Raw genomic sequence first — 15050 nt, 5'->3', positions numbered from 1 at the left:
CTGCTGGAACGGCTGTGCACCCAGAGAGTAGCATACAAGTTCATGCGCGATTCATGTGAAGTGGAAGAGAAGGATCACAACAACGATCAAGCAACAACACTGACATCTGTCCCATCAAAGTATGAGCAGGATCGCAGGTTTATTACGGCGGACGTTCGGGATGGTGAAAGAACATGTCGGTACAGACCATTTAGGGAATAAGTACTACGTGATACCCGAACAAAAAACTTGGATGGGTAAGTAAATAGTTGGCTTGCAGGTAGTTAGATAACGTTAGCAAGCTGCCTTGCTTGTTTTAAAAACGCTGACCGACCCTGACCTATCCGATCTCCTGGTTGGTTTGACCTACTTGTCTTTTAACCAGCTTGCAGGCTTTAATACTATAAATAATACGTAGCATTATGTGCAGTGCTAGATAGCATGGCTAGCTACTTACTGTCAAGTAAACTAGGCTACGTTGAACGCACAACTACATTCTGTTGTCGTGGTCTGTTTCAAGGATAATCATTTGACATTATAGCTAACAAATTGTACTCATTTGTTTGTGTGAAAATTAGCCCTAATTGTTTGGAATTATAAACATTGCCGTGTTTATAGTTATTTGTAGTGTGTTAAGTACACCGCTAGATGGAGTTCGTGACAAAAACAAATCACGTAAACGTCCACAATTTCAACTATGCGTAATAGAATTTGGGTCCATTGATATTCCTTTCAGTCAAAATAAGATACGTATGTAGTTTTATATTCAGGTCAGCTCTCCTAGCTGACATATTTGAGATATCAGCAGGATGTAATTCATAAACTAGGGCCTGCAATGTGTCAGCAGGCTAATCCAAGGCCAGGCGTCTAGGTGGTGCCCTTCACATGGCTTTAGCTGTCATTAGCCACGTCAAAGGACAAATCCTTAAGTTTCGTTCCACATCTCCTGTGCTACGTTGACAGGTGATTAGACAAATGGAGGCCATTGAGTGTTACTCATCAACAAAGGAATATTTTGTATCCGTTCGATGGCTAATAATGCCTTATAATGATGCATTATTAGACATCCCAGCCTGGGACCCTGACTACAGGATGGGGGTCTGGGGTTGAGGCTGGGACCCAGAATACAGGATTGGGGTCAGGGGTCGAGACTACTTACTCCGGCTAAACTTTTCACCCTTCCTCTCTCAGTGTACCATTTTAAAAATAGGACTTACTCACTGTCCCCATACTATAGACTTGGTCTGTGGTTTTCATCCCAGCATAGGCCCATATCTAGTGAGACCAAAGGCTGATTTTGTTTTCTGAACTTGACTGCACTTTTGTCTTTTCTCAGCAGTTTGCAGGGACCCATCAGCCCACCTCTTATGTATAATTCATCTAAGGCTACTGCTTGGCCTGTGGCTGTCAGGCTATTCAAACGAGACATCAGAGCTCTGCTTTAGGCTGAGCATTGGCTACCACACAGGCCTCTGTTAGCCAGCCGGTGCTGTCCCTGTAGAGGTGTCGCTCCTACACAGCCTATGGGCTCCCTTCACTTTTATCGCTCTTATTTTGTCCACTTTTATATTCCTGACAGACAACACCTGCAGTACATTTTACTCTCTCTCTCGCTATCTCTCGCTCTTGCTCTCTCTCGCACATTTACATTCTTCTCTTTCTTTTGCTCACTCCATCCTGATGGAAATAAAGTGGATGTATTATTCAGTCCATATGTCTTGCTAAAGCGGGCTCTTTTTGATCTTAAACCGATAGGCCAAGCGTGGGCCTAGGGCCTGGGGCCTCTACTGCAGGGCATCTTGCGTCAGAAGTGAAGAGTATCTCCCTTCATGCTCTCTCCCTCTGCCTCTCTCTCTCTATATCACTCTCTCTCTCAACCATTTTACCTCTTTCTCCCCTTCCTTCCACCACCCCTCCACTTAATCGTTTGTCTGTCCCCTTGTGTTCTGTCCATCCTGTTTTCTGTTGCGTTGACCGGCGGCTGACTCGTGAACTGGGGCGTAAGTAAAAGTCGCGTGCTCGTTTCCGTTGTTGACGTCGGAATAGAACCAAATCAGTTGTTATGGAGTTTCTAATGATTTGAAAATGTCTGCTTATCCGTATGTCTGTGGTTCTGTACTTCTCCCTCTGTATGGCCCTCTGATGCCCGCCAACTGTGTCTGGACTGAAACAGAAAGTGGTGGCCAATCGGGATGCAGTAGTACTGCTTACGATACCTCCCTAGGATCCTTTACAGCATTGTATATCAGCAGACTACAGCCCCTCTCTCCTCTGCCCTGATAAACCAGACTGATACCTCCTTCAGACCTGTTTTTAGCCTGCTGGAACAGGCCAGACCTGAAGTAGCAAGTGACGTATTCCTCATCCATATGCAACGGAAGAACAAGGCTATCCTACTGGTCCATTGCTTCCAGCCCTCAGCTCTGAATCCACAGAAGAAGAATGGAGAATCTATACTGTTCCCTTCCTGGCCTAGCATCACACCGCATGAGACGCCATGAGACGCCTTGTCATGCTGCCCGAATGAAAGCAAAGCTTTCTGGGGATCGGCCCATTCGTCTTAATGGCAGGACTGCTGCTTTGATGACTCCCTCCCTTTATTTAGGGAGAGGGGATAGTTGACATTATCGGACGCTGCAGGCACATTTGAAAATAATTGCCTGTATGATTGCTATTTTTCCTTACTTTGAGGAGGTGTAGCCTTTGTCTTGGAATCAATGGCGACTCAATACTGGACAGGGGAAAGGCAGTTCCCTTTCATGTTGCCGTGAAAAGGATGTATTTTTAGCCGCTGTTCATTTAAGCGGTGTACGAACGCCATGCCGTTTTAATCTATCGGTCCCCTTCGCCGTGTGGGGATTTGAAGGGATCCGGGGGGTTCTTCCAAGGTGCTGCATGCACTGTGGGGAAGAATGGAGCCTCCTGACTTGCCCTCCTATCACCACCTTCCTCCCTTTTGTGTTTGTGATTCGTGAGCTCTGTTCTATGAAGTGAAAACCGAAAAGGCCTCTGTTCTGCCTTTTCAGGTTGGGTGACTGGTGTAGGAGGGAAGTGGGGAGGAGTATGTGCATGTGCGTGCGGGAGCGACAGAGATGGCCTAGCGCTTGTGAACGCTCCGCACACTCCATGCCTTAGCGGCACACTTGGCTAACACAACAACAGATGGCTGCGTGTCATCAGAGCGTTCATTCAAGCCACAAATGTTTCCGAGGAAGGAGTCACTGCAGAGACGGGGGGAGAGAGAGAGAGAGAGTCTGGGGTCCAAATGGCTGTTTATTCTGCCACAAGTTGTCCCCTGGGTGAGCTGAAGATGCAGTCTCTCTCTCTCCACAGTACTAGCCAGTGTGTTTATCATGAAGGCCTATGGCCAGGACCCGCTTCACTGTAAATCATCTTAATTGATTAGCAGCTTTGCCATGCATGGCATCGAGATGAAGGTTGTTTACCCACTCTGCAAAGCGATTAAGCCGGTCCTCCTACACGTTAACGGCTGAATGGACTTCTTTAGGAACCCCAGAGTAGTCTGGCTCCCCATTAAACATATTAAAAAGGAATTAAGCAAGCCAACATCCATCCCATCGACCACTATTCTGATGCTGTTTTTGACTTTGTCAGGAAGGACGATGCTCAATGTGCTGTAAAACAGGATGCGGAAAAATACAAATAAAAATAAATATTTTTTTAAGACAACAGTCTAGTCTGTTCCTCTGAAACAAATCTGATTGGGCATTCCTCTCCTCGCCTGTAATTTTCCCAGACAGCAGAGATGGACAGTCTGTTTGTGGGGGTGGGGGTGGGGGGGGGGAGAAGAAGAGCCGTAAACAAATAAGGCTCTTTTAGAGCTAGCCTTTTCCAGCTTGGTTATTCATTGTACGATGTGTTCTCATCTCTCTGTTTTAGATGCTTGCCGGCTTTGACACCCAGACAGACAGACAGACACCCAGACAGAGCCTCAATCTGGCCCCGCTGATTGAATTCAGAGTATTTTCATAAAGCATTCAGGTGCTGAGACCGAGGGAGTGATCGAAGCAGAGAGAAAGAGAGATAAGACACAGAGAATGAGGGGGGGGGGGGGGGGAACGGAGCAAGAGGGAAGAGAAACGAGGGAACTGACAGAGAGAGAGAGGAGAAATTATAGCGTGGGGGAAGAGCGTGAAAAGTGACGGAGGGGGATTTTGACAGTGAAAGGGGGCGAAATGAGCAGGTGGAGAGGAGATGGGGGGGGGGGGGGGGCGGCTGAAGTAACAGAGACAGACAGACGGGGAGAGCGAGAGAGAGAGAGAGGGCTGGACGGTAAAAGTGGAGGGAGGTAACACAGAGGGGGAGAATGCGAGAGGGGTTGTCAGGTGTGATGGAGGTGAATAAAAGGGGTGGACAGCTCAGCTTAGTGCAGGGACATGTGTCGTGGGGGGGGCTGGGGGGCTGGGGCTGTAGGGCAAACAGCTCCAGCACTAAGGCTCTGTGCAGAAGCCGGACAAAGAACCAAGCTTCCTTCTAGACTTTTTCCTCTCTCTCATAGACACACATAGAGCTTGAACCTTGTTCCTACACTAGTCGGTTAGTTAGTATAGGGTACAAGGTCTGTTGGTGTACAGTTTGGTGTTACGCCCAACCTTAAAATATACTGAAAGATTGTGACCGCTTAGAAACCACATTTTCTTATCATTCTCAAGCACACTTTACATTTAGTCGTTTTGCAGACGCTCTTATCCAGAGCGACCTACAGTATTAGTACAGGGACATTCCCCCCGAGGCAAGTAGGGTGAAGTGCCTTGCCCAAGGACACAACGTAATTTGACACAGCCAGGAATCGAACTGGCAACCTTCAGATTACTAGCCCGACTCCCTCACCGCTCAGCCACCTGACTCCCTTTACTTTGCATACAACCCTCCCTGTGTTTCTATTGGACCATGTCTACTGCTCATGGTCTATGAAGGTACAGTCTGAGGTGAGGCAGAGAGAGAGAGGGAGGGAGGGAAAGGCATTACTGTGGTGTTCTTGTTCTTCTGAAAGCGAGCCAATATTCTTCCACTCACTACTGATGCGAAAACAACGTCTGGCCATTTTTCTTTTTTTCTTCTTCAAACCTCATCCCATTGCCGGGCTAGCTGGTTTCCATGGTTACGGCTCCCTCACATTCCTTGTCGGCGTGTGAGTGTGTGTTTGGGGAGGGGGGGGGGGGGGGGGGGAGGGGGTCATGGAGACGGTGTCCGTGGTGCCCGCTGCCTGTATCATTGCTGCTTACATGACCACTCCATCTTGACTTGGCTGTAGTCTGTTACTGTACACCGTAAGAGCTACGACTGTCCTAGTCCTACTGCTGTCTACACCGACCTACACTAGTCTTTCCTTTAATCAGCCCCTGCGTTCTGGTAGCTATTTCTCCACACCCCTATAGCTCCCCCCTTTCTCCCTATAGCTCAGATAGACTTGGCCAGGAGATGGATCGGGTCAGGATCAAAGACTTCAGTCTGGAGACAGATAGACAGACGGATTGGCCAAGTGCCATGAGTGACATTGTGGGGGATCAAAATGTAGCAGGTTGACCTCAGCCCAACTCACCTGGGATCCAGGGCTGTGAGTAGGGGAGGTGTGCTTCAAGGCATGGGTCAAGGTGTTGAGGCAGGTGATGGCGTTCTTACAGGGTCTGTTCAGGGTTCAAAGAGCACCCTCCGAGAGCACATCATCCTTCAGAGCAGGGGCGGGGAGCACCTTCCCCCCTGCCCTCTGATTGGCTCCCGCTCTGGCTGCCATGGCAACCTCTCATCCGCATCCCTCCCCCTCCTACACCCCCCACCCCCGGTCTCATAGCAGGCTCACAGATGAATCGTGTGCAGACAGGTGAGATGGCTCATAAATATGCATGAGGTGGGATTTCATCTTCCTGACGGTGGCCCCTCCCCCCTCCTCGGCTGCGCTGCGTTTGTCCTTCATGGTGAGAGGCAGCGTCCTCGCACTGATCCCCCAGGTTAATCTGGGTGTTTAGCTGTGTGTGTGTGCGTGCTTGCGTGCGTGCGTGTGTGAGCCTGCACGTGAGCGAGTGTGCATGTGTGCATGCACATGCATAAGTGAGAGAGTGTGTTTGTGTGAGAGTTTGTGTGTGTGTGTGTGTGAGAGAGAATGTGTGTGTGTGAGAGAGAGAGAATGTGTGTGTGTGTGAGCCCTCTTGGTGAGTGAGGGGAAGGCTGGCCTGTCATAAGGGTCCCACTGATATAGAGATTCCTCCCCCCCCCCCCCCCCCCCCACACACACACACACACTATTCAAGGGTCACCATGTCTTAGAGAAGCAGCAGAGGAAGGGGCCAACAGGATCAGATAGAAAGAGGGATCAGTTCTGAACTGTGAGGTAGATGGAATCCCCCTTGTGTTTGACTTACTGAGATTCTTGATTTGACAGGTTAGGTTTTAAGATGAACGTATTTGCGTTATTACGTTGAGCAATTTTTTCTCAAAAGCAGGGCCAAACATTAGAGGCTTAACTGGCTGTTCTACCCTAGGTATTTTTTGTAGATCGTTCAAATAGTTTCTGTATAAGAAAGTAGAGAGGGTCAATTTGGGGGGAAATTGTGAAGTGTGCTTGCGTCGGTTGCAGATGGGTCGATTTGTATTTACATTTTACAACTGATATTTGAAATAAGTATGCAGACTTTGTATTTATGAAGATTGCATAGATTAAAAAGCATACATTTGTAGCTGCTTATTTACACTTCAAAATACTAAGAGTGAAGTGTAGAATGTAACAGGGTTCTCTTCTAATTTCCCTTAGTGCAAGAGGGAATGGTAAAAACAAAGAAATTGGGAAATTTGTATGTAAAAATAGGTCCTAAACTATATTATGATTTTAAACTTCCCCTAAAGTTTTTTTCCTCCTAGTGATATTTTTAAGCATTACTCATATTGCATTTAATTAATAAAGAACCCCTTTTGAGACTAGCTGATTTCAACAATGTCATCACTGGCAGTATCTTAGCTGGAATCGCGATTCAAACAGTACCATCTCTAAACTGAAAATATGCCCCCCCAAACCTTTTTTTTAATATATATTTTAAAGTTGCGAAGGACAATTTTGAGTGAGGAACAGAAGGTTAAAGATCCTGTAAAGTAAATTCCATGTTTTGCTTCTAAGTACATTATATACGTGTGAAATGAGTTCCTGAAAGCATGTGCAAAGAGTTAAACCAAAGAACAGTTTCTCTTCCGTTTTCAGATCAGGTTTTAATGGGCGGAGGCAAAAAATGCCCTATCTGCGTTATTTCGCCCCATCTACGCCAGACCACTGAATGGCTCCTCCTGCTGTACTGTTATTGTAGCCTACATCAGCTAGCTAGCTAGCTTCAGGATGTCTCCCACCACCCACAACTGCATCTTCCCAGGATGCAAGAAATCCAGCTGCGCTGCAACCCCATTTAAGTTCCCTATTGATAATTAAAGGAAAAATAGGTGGATAGATTTTGTGAAGAGCCACGCTCATGGAAAGCTTCGGATAATCTCCAACAGCCGCCTCTGCACTGACCATTTCACGGCGGACAGTTTTAACATGGACCAGAGACAGACGGGGTTCACCAACACACGGATTCTCTTGCAGCGCGGAGCCGTACCGAGCATCGCCCCTCCGGCCGTTCATCCTCCGGTCGCACCTGGACCATCCACCGCCGCCAGCAGTTCATCACTCAGTTCTGTGTGCTTGTTATAATTATACTAGATAACTTTTCCAGAGGTATCTCTGCTATGAGTTAGTGCAAACCACTAAATTGATATTAGGCTCCTCGGTGTAGAATGATGGTATTTTGGTGATATGGTAGCTAATGTGTTAGAAGTAGCCTAGTTGGAGAGCTCACTGTCTGCTGTCTCTGGTGTCCATTTTTACTGTTACAGCTCAGGGGAACATTTCATTTATATGCATCTGTATGTTTCACTCATTGAACAAATAAATTCTAATTCTATACGGTTTTGTTCGGCTTGACATAGCGTCCATTATCTGGGTCGGAGGCACTAGGCAGCGAGGGGCGGAGCTTCAGCTCCTTCAGGCGACACGCCCCCCCCAGTCTCAAGCAGAGAAGACTGCTGATGTTTTCACGATTTCAAAGCCTAATTTAACATACTTGTCGGTGTTATTTTTTCATTCGAATTTGGATGGGTAGTTAATAACACATTTTTCTGTGGTGTGGCGAACTTAAAACTCGTTTCCAGGTTCACTTTACAGGATCTTTAAAATTTAAGAGGCCACTGCAAATTTTACCCTTCTGTTCCTCACTCAAAATTGTCCTTCTCAACTTTATTTAAAATGAGAGAAAACGGTGCAGTGCAATTTTCTTTTCCAGAGCTGTAGGTTGTGCCTTGTCAAAGGCAAGCACACCCAACTACAGGAAACTTATTGACATAAGACTAAATGTTAGTAAATTTAGGTTTAGACATGGTTCAGGACTTTTTATTTATTGATTGTTTTGACCACACTTGTTCTTGACCCTCCCAGACAAACAGACATGTTCCTCCCCTGTGTTTATGCAGTGTGAAGACTGCACCCCTTTCATAAATGTATGTACATATTTGTTATTCAAATCCAAGGATAAACGCCATGGAGTAAGGATTTAGTCATGCCTGCAATGCAAAAGTGGCAAGACAAGAGAACAGCCGTGTTGGAAAGCGAGGGATGCAGTCTAGCTAGTCTCTATCTATCTCTCTATCTCTCTCTCTCTATCTCTCTGCTTATTAGTGAAACATTAAGTCTAAATAGATTTTTTTTTTTTTTTTATATATTCCTCAACTCACACCGCTTCATAATTACTTTACCTGATTTTATGTATTGTTGTTACTGCCTTAGATAGAGCTCTGTTATGTTTGTTTGTGCAGTTTTTCGTGTCCTGAGGGTTTTCAGTGAAGCCAAGGAATAGGCAGGCGCACATGTAAACAAATGGAACAATTAGGCTACAGAGCACATTCAGCCAGAACATAGGGGGTACAGTGGGATTAGTAACTTCCCACTATAGAATGGGGCCTCTAGGAATAACAGAGGAGCCTATGGAGTTAAATTGGTTAGTTAAAGCTGATGTGGAGGGGGGCTGGTAGCCTAATTAACTGGCCTGATTTATATATCTCTTGGATGAGGTACAGTGGGACTGCTTCCAAGCATTCACATGCCATATGTATCTAGTGTAGGGTGGACTGAGATCAAGGTCTGCGAGTCTGTCCCTAGTCTGAGGAGCTCTCAGTCCATTTGTCTATGTCCAGTCAGCTGGAAGGCGATGGTGATGGAATCTTGACTGATTGTCTGTGTTCTGGAGCGTGCTTTACACTGCCTATCCATTACACTCAGTTCTGCTCGCCGTACATCATCTCCCTCCCGCCCTCCCTCCCCACACACTTGAAGGCATCCAGTGTGAGCATGGGTTGGGCATCAGATTGGGGGAGTCTTGCAGGGGAGCAGTCGTTTTTTTTGGTCCCCCTTTTCCGTCTCTTAATCTCTCACTTTCTTTATGCTGCTGCCCCCCCCCATCCTCTGTCCCATTCTGTGTCATTGTGCCAGTTGAAATTGTTTAATCAGCAGATTCTGCCAAAATAATTGGTTGGGGCTTTGCTGCCAGGCTAGCTAGCTAGCTAGCGCCGCTGTTACTCTACACAGACTGTGAGAGAGCGAGCGAGAGACTGTGTTTAATATTCAATGCAGCTCGTGCCTCCTGTGTTCCCTGTGATATCTGACCTCTTTTGTCTCCTGCACGGTTTGACGTTGATTTGGAGGGCATTGTTAGCAGAGGGCTGCCATTGGTGGAGGTTGCCAGTGAGTGGGGCTGTGGTTGGTGGGTTACGGAGCCTGATTTACATAAAGGCTTAGCCCAGATTTAGACCCTCTCTTAGAAGAGAGATCTAAGAAAGAAGGCCTCAGGGCCACGAGGTAATCACCCATGGCCTGTCAGAGCACTGTCACCCTTTTGTGTGTGTGTGTGTGTGTGTGTACGTGTGTACATTGTTATAAGCATCTCTCTCTCATTGTTGTCCCTAGGAAGAATGGTTCGAGCCAAGCGGATGGTGGTGGCGTCTAACCCAACAGAGTTTGAGTATCTGGAAGGCAGCATACCGTCCGAGTGGGACGGTAAGGATTCTCTTTTGCTCTATTTCCGAGGCTAGGCTTCCATAAAATCAGCCGTTGACTATACAAAATGCATGCTCCAGGCTTCCATACAACACATTTTACACGAATCAACCACGGTGCATACGAAAAAAGGCCTTCAAAAGAGGACTAGCATGTAGAAGTCCACGATGTGATGTCAAAGCCATGGAATCCTGTTCTGCTGAGATTAAGCTCGCAAAACTATTCATGAGTTCATCAAAGACCCCCCCTGCCAATGTTAAGACAAAAGAATTCTCCCCCCCCCCCCCCCCTACAACTTGGAAACAAACTGTTCTCTGTCTCTGACTGGCTTTATCCACCTTAAAGCATGCCTCCTGCCTCTGCCCATTCCTCATGCATTTTCATCAGGATGCAAATAAGAGAGGGATAAAAGAGGCCTCAATCCCTGTATGCAAGAGGGAGAGCTGGGAAATCTCTCCCTCTTTCTCTCCGTTTCTCTTTTCTCCCTCTCCCTCTTTCCCCCTCTCTCTGGCTCCTCAAGCCTGTTCCACAGCCCGCTCTGCCAAAATAAAAGAGAGAAGGAGATTAAGCAAACGAAGGAGAGAAACTGAGAGAAAGACAGCGAGAGAGGTAGAGAGTACGCTTGTCTAAGAATGAGCCGGGCGACGACATTGTGAAATTCCCTGTCTGCATTATTAACAGATCAGAATCAAGCTGCCTGTAAGTTTGCAGAGTGTGTGTGTGTGATTCGATGACCAGCGATAAGACCCCATATATGCATTAATGAGGACAATTCCAAACATGGACACGCATTTAAATCGATAGGCCACCTATTCTAGTTACTATACGTATTCTGAAGCCAGATAATTTGATATTGTTTGCTTCCATGGTTGATGGTTGTATGTGTACTGTATGTAGGTTACTGCACGGTATCACTTCCTATAAAATGAGACAGCTGGTCTTGTTAGTGAATGTACTGTATGCATGTGTGTGGGTGCGTATTCTAACACATCCCTTTTTCTCTTCCAGCTTGGATCCGAGGCAGACGGAAGCAGCCCCCATCTATCGAGGTACCCCTTCTCCCCCTCCTCCCGCCCTGCTGAGTGTTGGGGGGGCTCTGGGGGACTGACTTCAGGGAAGCTCAGAGAATCCCTTTGATTTGATGTCTCTCGCAGTTTCCAACCGAGGCAGCAACTTTGGGGGACAGGTGTTAAAATAAACCTGTGCTGAAGTGTGATGCTGAACAGAAGCCATCATGCAACAGGGCGTTTTTTTTGTGTGTTTTTTTTTTTTACACCGGCCTTCCACTTTGGATAGGAGTTATTCTCTCTGTGGGAGAAGAGAAATGGGGTTTCTATGTTAGTGTTTGGCTCTAGCCATGGACAGGGTACAGTTCTCCTCCATCCCTTACTGTGTTTATTGCTTTTGCAGCAGGAGAATGGGGGATTATTTTCGAGTGAAATGTTGCTATGGGAAAGCCCTTGGAAGGCAAATACTCAGGCTTAGGCAGCTTTCTCTGCTCTGCAGGCCAGTGGCCAATGCCATCTCTACCTTACGGTTGCCAGAACATTCTATTCCAATTTTCATGCCTCCTGTCTGTCTGCCCAGTCGCAACCATCAACAGCTGGACTGTGGTGGCACGGCCAAATGACACTCCCCCAGCACATTACCTTGCCCCCTTGTCACTTCCACTCGTCCCTGTCCAAGTCAACATGAATTGATTGGATTAAAGCCTGTCATTAGCAGACTGGAAAAGCAGCTCAGTATGTTTGCCCCCCTCCCCCCCGAGCAGGGCTTATTGGCCATGGTCCCCCCTCTCTCCTTTCCAGTGCTTTTGTCCTGCCAGCACATAACAGCAACTTGTCCAGCCCTCCCTCCCTCCCTAGCCGTCTGTGCCAGTAAAGAATGACAGAACTGGACACTAGTGTTGGGGCTTTCTAGAGGTTTGAAAAATTCTGCCATTCCAATGTGTTTGTTCACTCTTTCAGTCTCCAACAGTACATTGTAGCTCTGCACATGGTATTGTGTATATTCAACCAATCACGATCAAATCCCGTCTGTTTGTCTATCTCAGGAGCTGTTCAAGAACCAGTGCTACAGGGAGAATATCAAGGACAAGGCCATGGAGGTAGAGAAGAGGGAGCTGCTCCTGAGAGCGAAGGAGTACGAGGAAGGCCTGGTCGCCCCTCCCGCCCAGACCCAGGTCAGAGGTCACGCCGCAGCCACCAGCTTCGGCCGGGAGGAGGTCAGTCAGGAGCCTGTCAGCACGGCCAACACGTTTCAGCCTGGGTCCTGGACACCCAACGCCAAGAAGTAGACGATGCATAACACACCGTGGGATACCGTGTGTTCAGAATGACGCATGCACACCCATGCTCCGATGTGTGCGAACTCCGTTGTGGACAGGAGTCGGAGTAAAACTGCTACATTTGCTCCTTAGTCACTGCTTTGGTCACTTGAGTGAAGAAATGCTGCAGGGAACTGACAGGCTTCATGCTGTTAACCAGTACGAGTTTCCTTTGTCACAAGCTGCTGTGTTGCTGACAGCGATTATTGGTGCAGTTTGCTTGACTTATCTATCACCTGGCCCTCAGGGTCATATGAAAAACTGAGAAGTATAATGAAACACCATTGATAATGTCATAGTTATGGAATTATTTAAGATTGAATGTTCTTAGCCATGGTAAAATCAGGTCTTGTGTAGGCGATACTGTAGCTGGTCTTACTAAAATGATCAGTATAATGTGGATTGCAAATGAAACTGCCAGTGTTGGAGTAAGTTATGTTCTGAGGCAGCTGATGTCAAATAAATATCTTTTGCATGTCAAAATGTCATTATTTTCCTATACATATCATATTCCTCAGACCCACTTGTAAGGTGACACGTTTTCAAACAAAACTGTTTATTAAGCAGAGAGAAAATAAATTGGAAATCATCTGTGTGGTGAAAACCCCATGGTTTGCCCAGCCTTGGCATTACGTGGTTGGTGTGTTAAACTTCTCCAGATCTATAAAACATTTTTCATAAACAACTTAATAAAAAAGCCTTTCATTAGTAATTTAATTTAAAGCAAAATAATTCAAACCGTGGTATGCTTATGTATTGAAATCAGAAGATTTGATATAAATGGAATGCAAGGTACTGCACCATCACAACAGCCAGACAGCAGATCCTTATTGTGGATCAAGATGTTCACTGTCCTCTCGCTGGCAAGAGTCCTGCAGGTTTAGCCTCTGCCCAGGCTGGATGCTGGCCCTCCCAGTGCTGCAAGGCTCCAAGGTGGGGCCCACATCCTGCCTCCGTTCCATGGGTAGGACAGAGGCAGTGGGCCTGCGCTGGGGCTGGGGGAGGGAGAGGAGAACACGGAGCGTGGACGGTGCCATCTCTCGTCCTTCATCCCTCTCTCCCTCCCATCCGTCCCTGACGGCCTCAGTCTTTCTTGGCCCGCTTGGCCTTGGCGATGTTTTCCTGCCGTTTCTGCTTCTTCTTCTGTTCGCGGTCGCGCGCCTCAATCATCTTGGCCAGTTTCCAGGACAGCAGGGCACTGGCGATGAAGAGGGGGGTCAGAGCCAAAAGGACCGTGGTTAGGAAGCCGTACGGGTCTTTGGCCGCCCACTCCACCACATACTCTGCCCACGCTCGCACGTCAATCATCCTGATCACCAACAACTTAAAACAGATCTGGGGGAGAAACATTGTAAGAAAGAAGTTATGAGCACAAATTAAGCTACTTCTAAATCTATGCAAAAAAAGATCTTGAAATTGCAGTTCAAAATCTACTCTTTATACGAGCACCCTATTCATTTAGAGAAAATAAAGGTTTCATTAATAGAATAATTTTATGAATCGGTCTGAAATACCTTAACTTGGGTGATACTTCCCTCACCAAAAAAGTACTCTAAACTTATAGGAAACTGCATCCTCGAGCCATGATTCCCAACCAATTCGTTGGGAAGGCAGGCAGTCCGCATAGCTAGGCTATTTGTTTATGATCGAATTTATATCCAGTATCGAATAGGTAGTTACTGTAGCTAGCTATTCATCTTCTCTGTAAGATTCCTAGCTAGCTAGTTATTCACAGTAACGTCGTAAGTGCATTTTTCCCAAGCTCTGGTAAAGTTCGCTAATATAAAACTGTTAGGGACCCACTGTCAGACGCAACAATGATTTTAAGGACTGGCCCAACTTCTGTGTAACGAGCAAGCTACAGCTAGCTAGCTAACGTAAACTGTCTTCTGGCAAAAGTCGGCTACAGAATTAAGTACCAGATACAGCCAACGTAGTACATAGACAAAAGTACTTGTTGTCTAATGATAGACCAGTATAATAAACTTGTACACACTCACCTAACAGAGACTTGTATTCTTGAAAAAGGTTGATCTGGTACTCCAGCAGCACTTGAGCACCAGGAAATGTTGTCGCAACTCGCCACTTCTAATGACGTATATGGTATCGTGGGAAGATGGGAGTTGTAGTCCTGGCCGTATAGTAAGGTTTAATCACTGAGATAATACGTGACATTCAACAATCAGAGAGATTAAACGTAATAAAATCACATATCTCAAGGCTTACAGGCACTATACATAATGTGTGTGTGGTTATGTTGAGAAAGAAAGAATGCAAATATGCATAGTATGCACCAAATTATGAATTTTGTCGACGAGAAAGAATAGAAAAGATCATAACAAAGGACCTGCTGACTTTCTGAACTTCCTGTGGCGAAGTATTGAAACTAAATCAGGTTAGCGCACATCTGTTCCGTCCATAAGGCATGGATCACTTTCAGAGCAGTTCAAAGGCCACCGCTATGCACTCAGGGGATACGAGGGGAGGTCAGCCTGAAACACATGCAGAAGAGGCCAATGGTATATAAGTCATTTTAGTTCAGATTTAAAATCTGTTTTCTGCTGTCATTATTTTTTGTCCATTAATTTGATTGTGCGTTTGAGAAAGATCAGAATCTGGTTATTGGTTAATGGATAAAAAACACAGCCTATGGTC

At 46.4% G+C, this 15050-nt stretch overlaps 2 protein-coding genes across 3 annotated transcripts; one reads left to right on the top strand and one right to left on the bottom strand.

Moving 5' to 3' along the window:
* The first annotated feature begins 56 nt into the window (after window positions 1–56).
* Window positions 57–12878, top strand: ndufaf2 (NADH:ubiquinone oxidoreductase complex assembly factor 2). The gene is made up of 4 exons (XM_067230980.1): window positions 57–236; window positions 9980–10069; window positions 11078–11118; window positions 12123–12878. Exons 1-4 carry the CDS (start codon window positions 122–124, stop codon window positions 12363–12365), a joined length of 489 nt encoding a protein of 162 aa, XP_067087081.1. The 5' UTR covers window positions 57–121; the 3' UTR covers window positions 12366–12878.
* Window positions 12879–12934: 56 nt separating this feature from the next.
* On the bottom strand, window positions 12935–14923 carry smim15 (small integral membrane protein 15). Of its 2 annotated transcripts, XR_010875228.1 has the most exons (4): window positions 14743–14923; window positions 14396–14551; window positions 13197–13730; window positions 12935–13056 (listed from the first exon to the last, which is right to left on the bottom strand). XR_010875228.1 is itself a non-coding variant. In XM_067230982.1 (3 exons), exon 3 carries the CDS (start codon window positions 13701–13703, stop codon window positions 13479–13481), a length of 225 nt encoding a protein of 74 aa, XP_067087083.1. In that variant the 5' UTR covers window positions 13704–13730; window positions 14396–14551; window positions 14743–14923; the 3' UTR covers window positions 12935–13478. The 2 variants fall into 2 exon arrangements, 1 of the variants encoding a protein (XP_067087083.1); XM_067230982.1 differs by having other exon boundaries at window positions 12935–13730.
* Between the last annotated feature and the right edge of the window lie 127 nt (window positions 14924–15050).

This window comes from Osmerus mordax, chromosome 28, assembly GCF_038355195.1.
Source record: "Osmerus mordax isolate fOsmMor3 chromosome 28, fOsmMor3.pri, whole genome shotgun sequence".
Taxonomy (NCBI): Eukaryota; Metazoa; Chordata; class Actinopteri; order Osmeriformes; family Osmeridae; genus Osmerus; species Osmerus mordax.
Note: the sequence above shows the minus strand (reverse complement) of the source record. Positions and strands in the feature narration are given on the sequence as shown.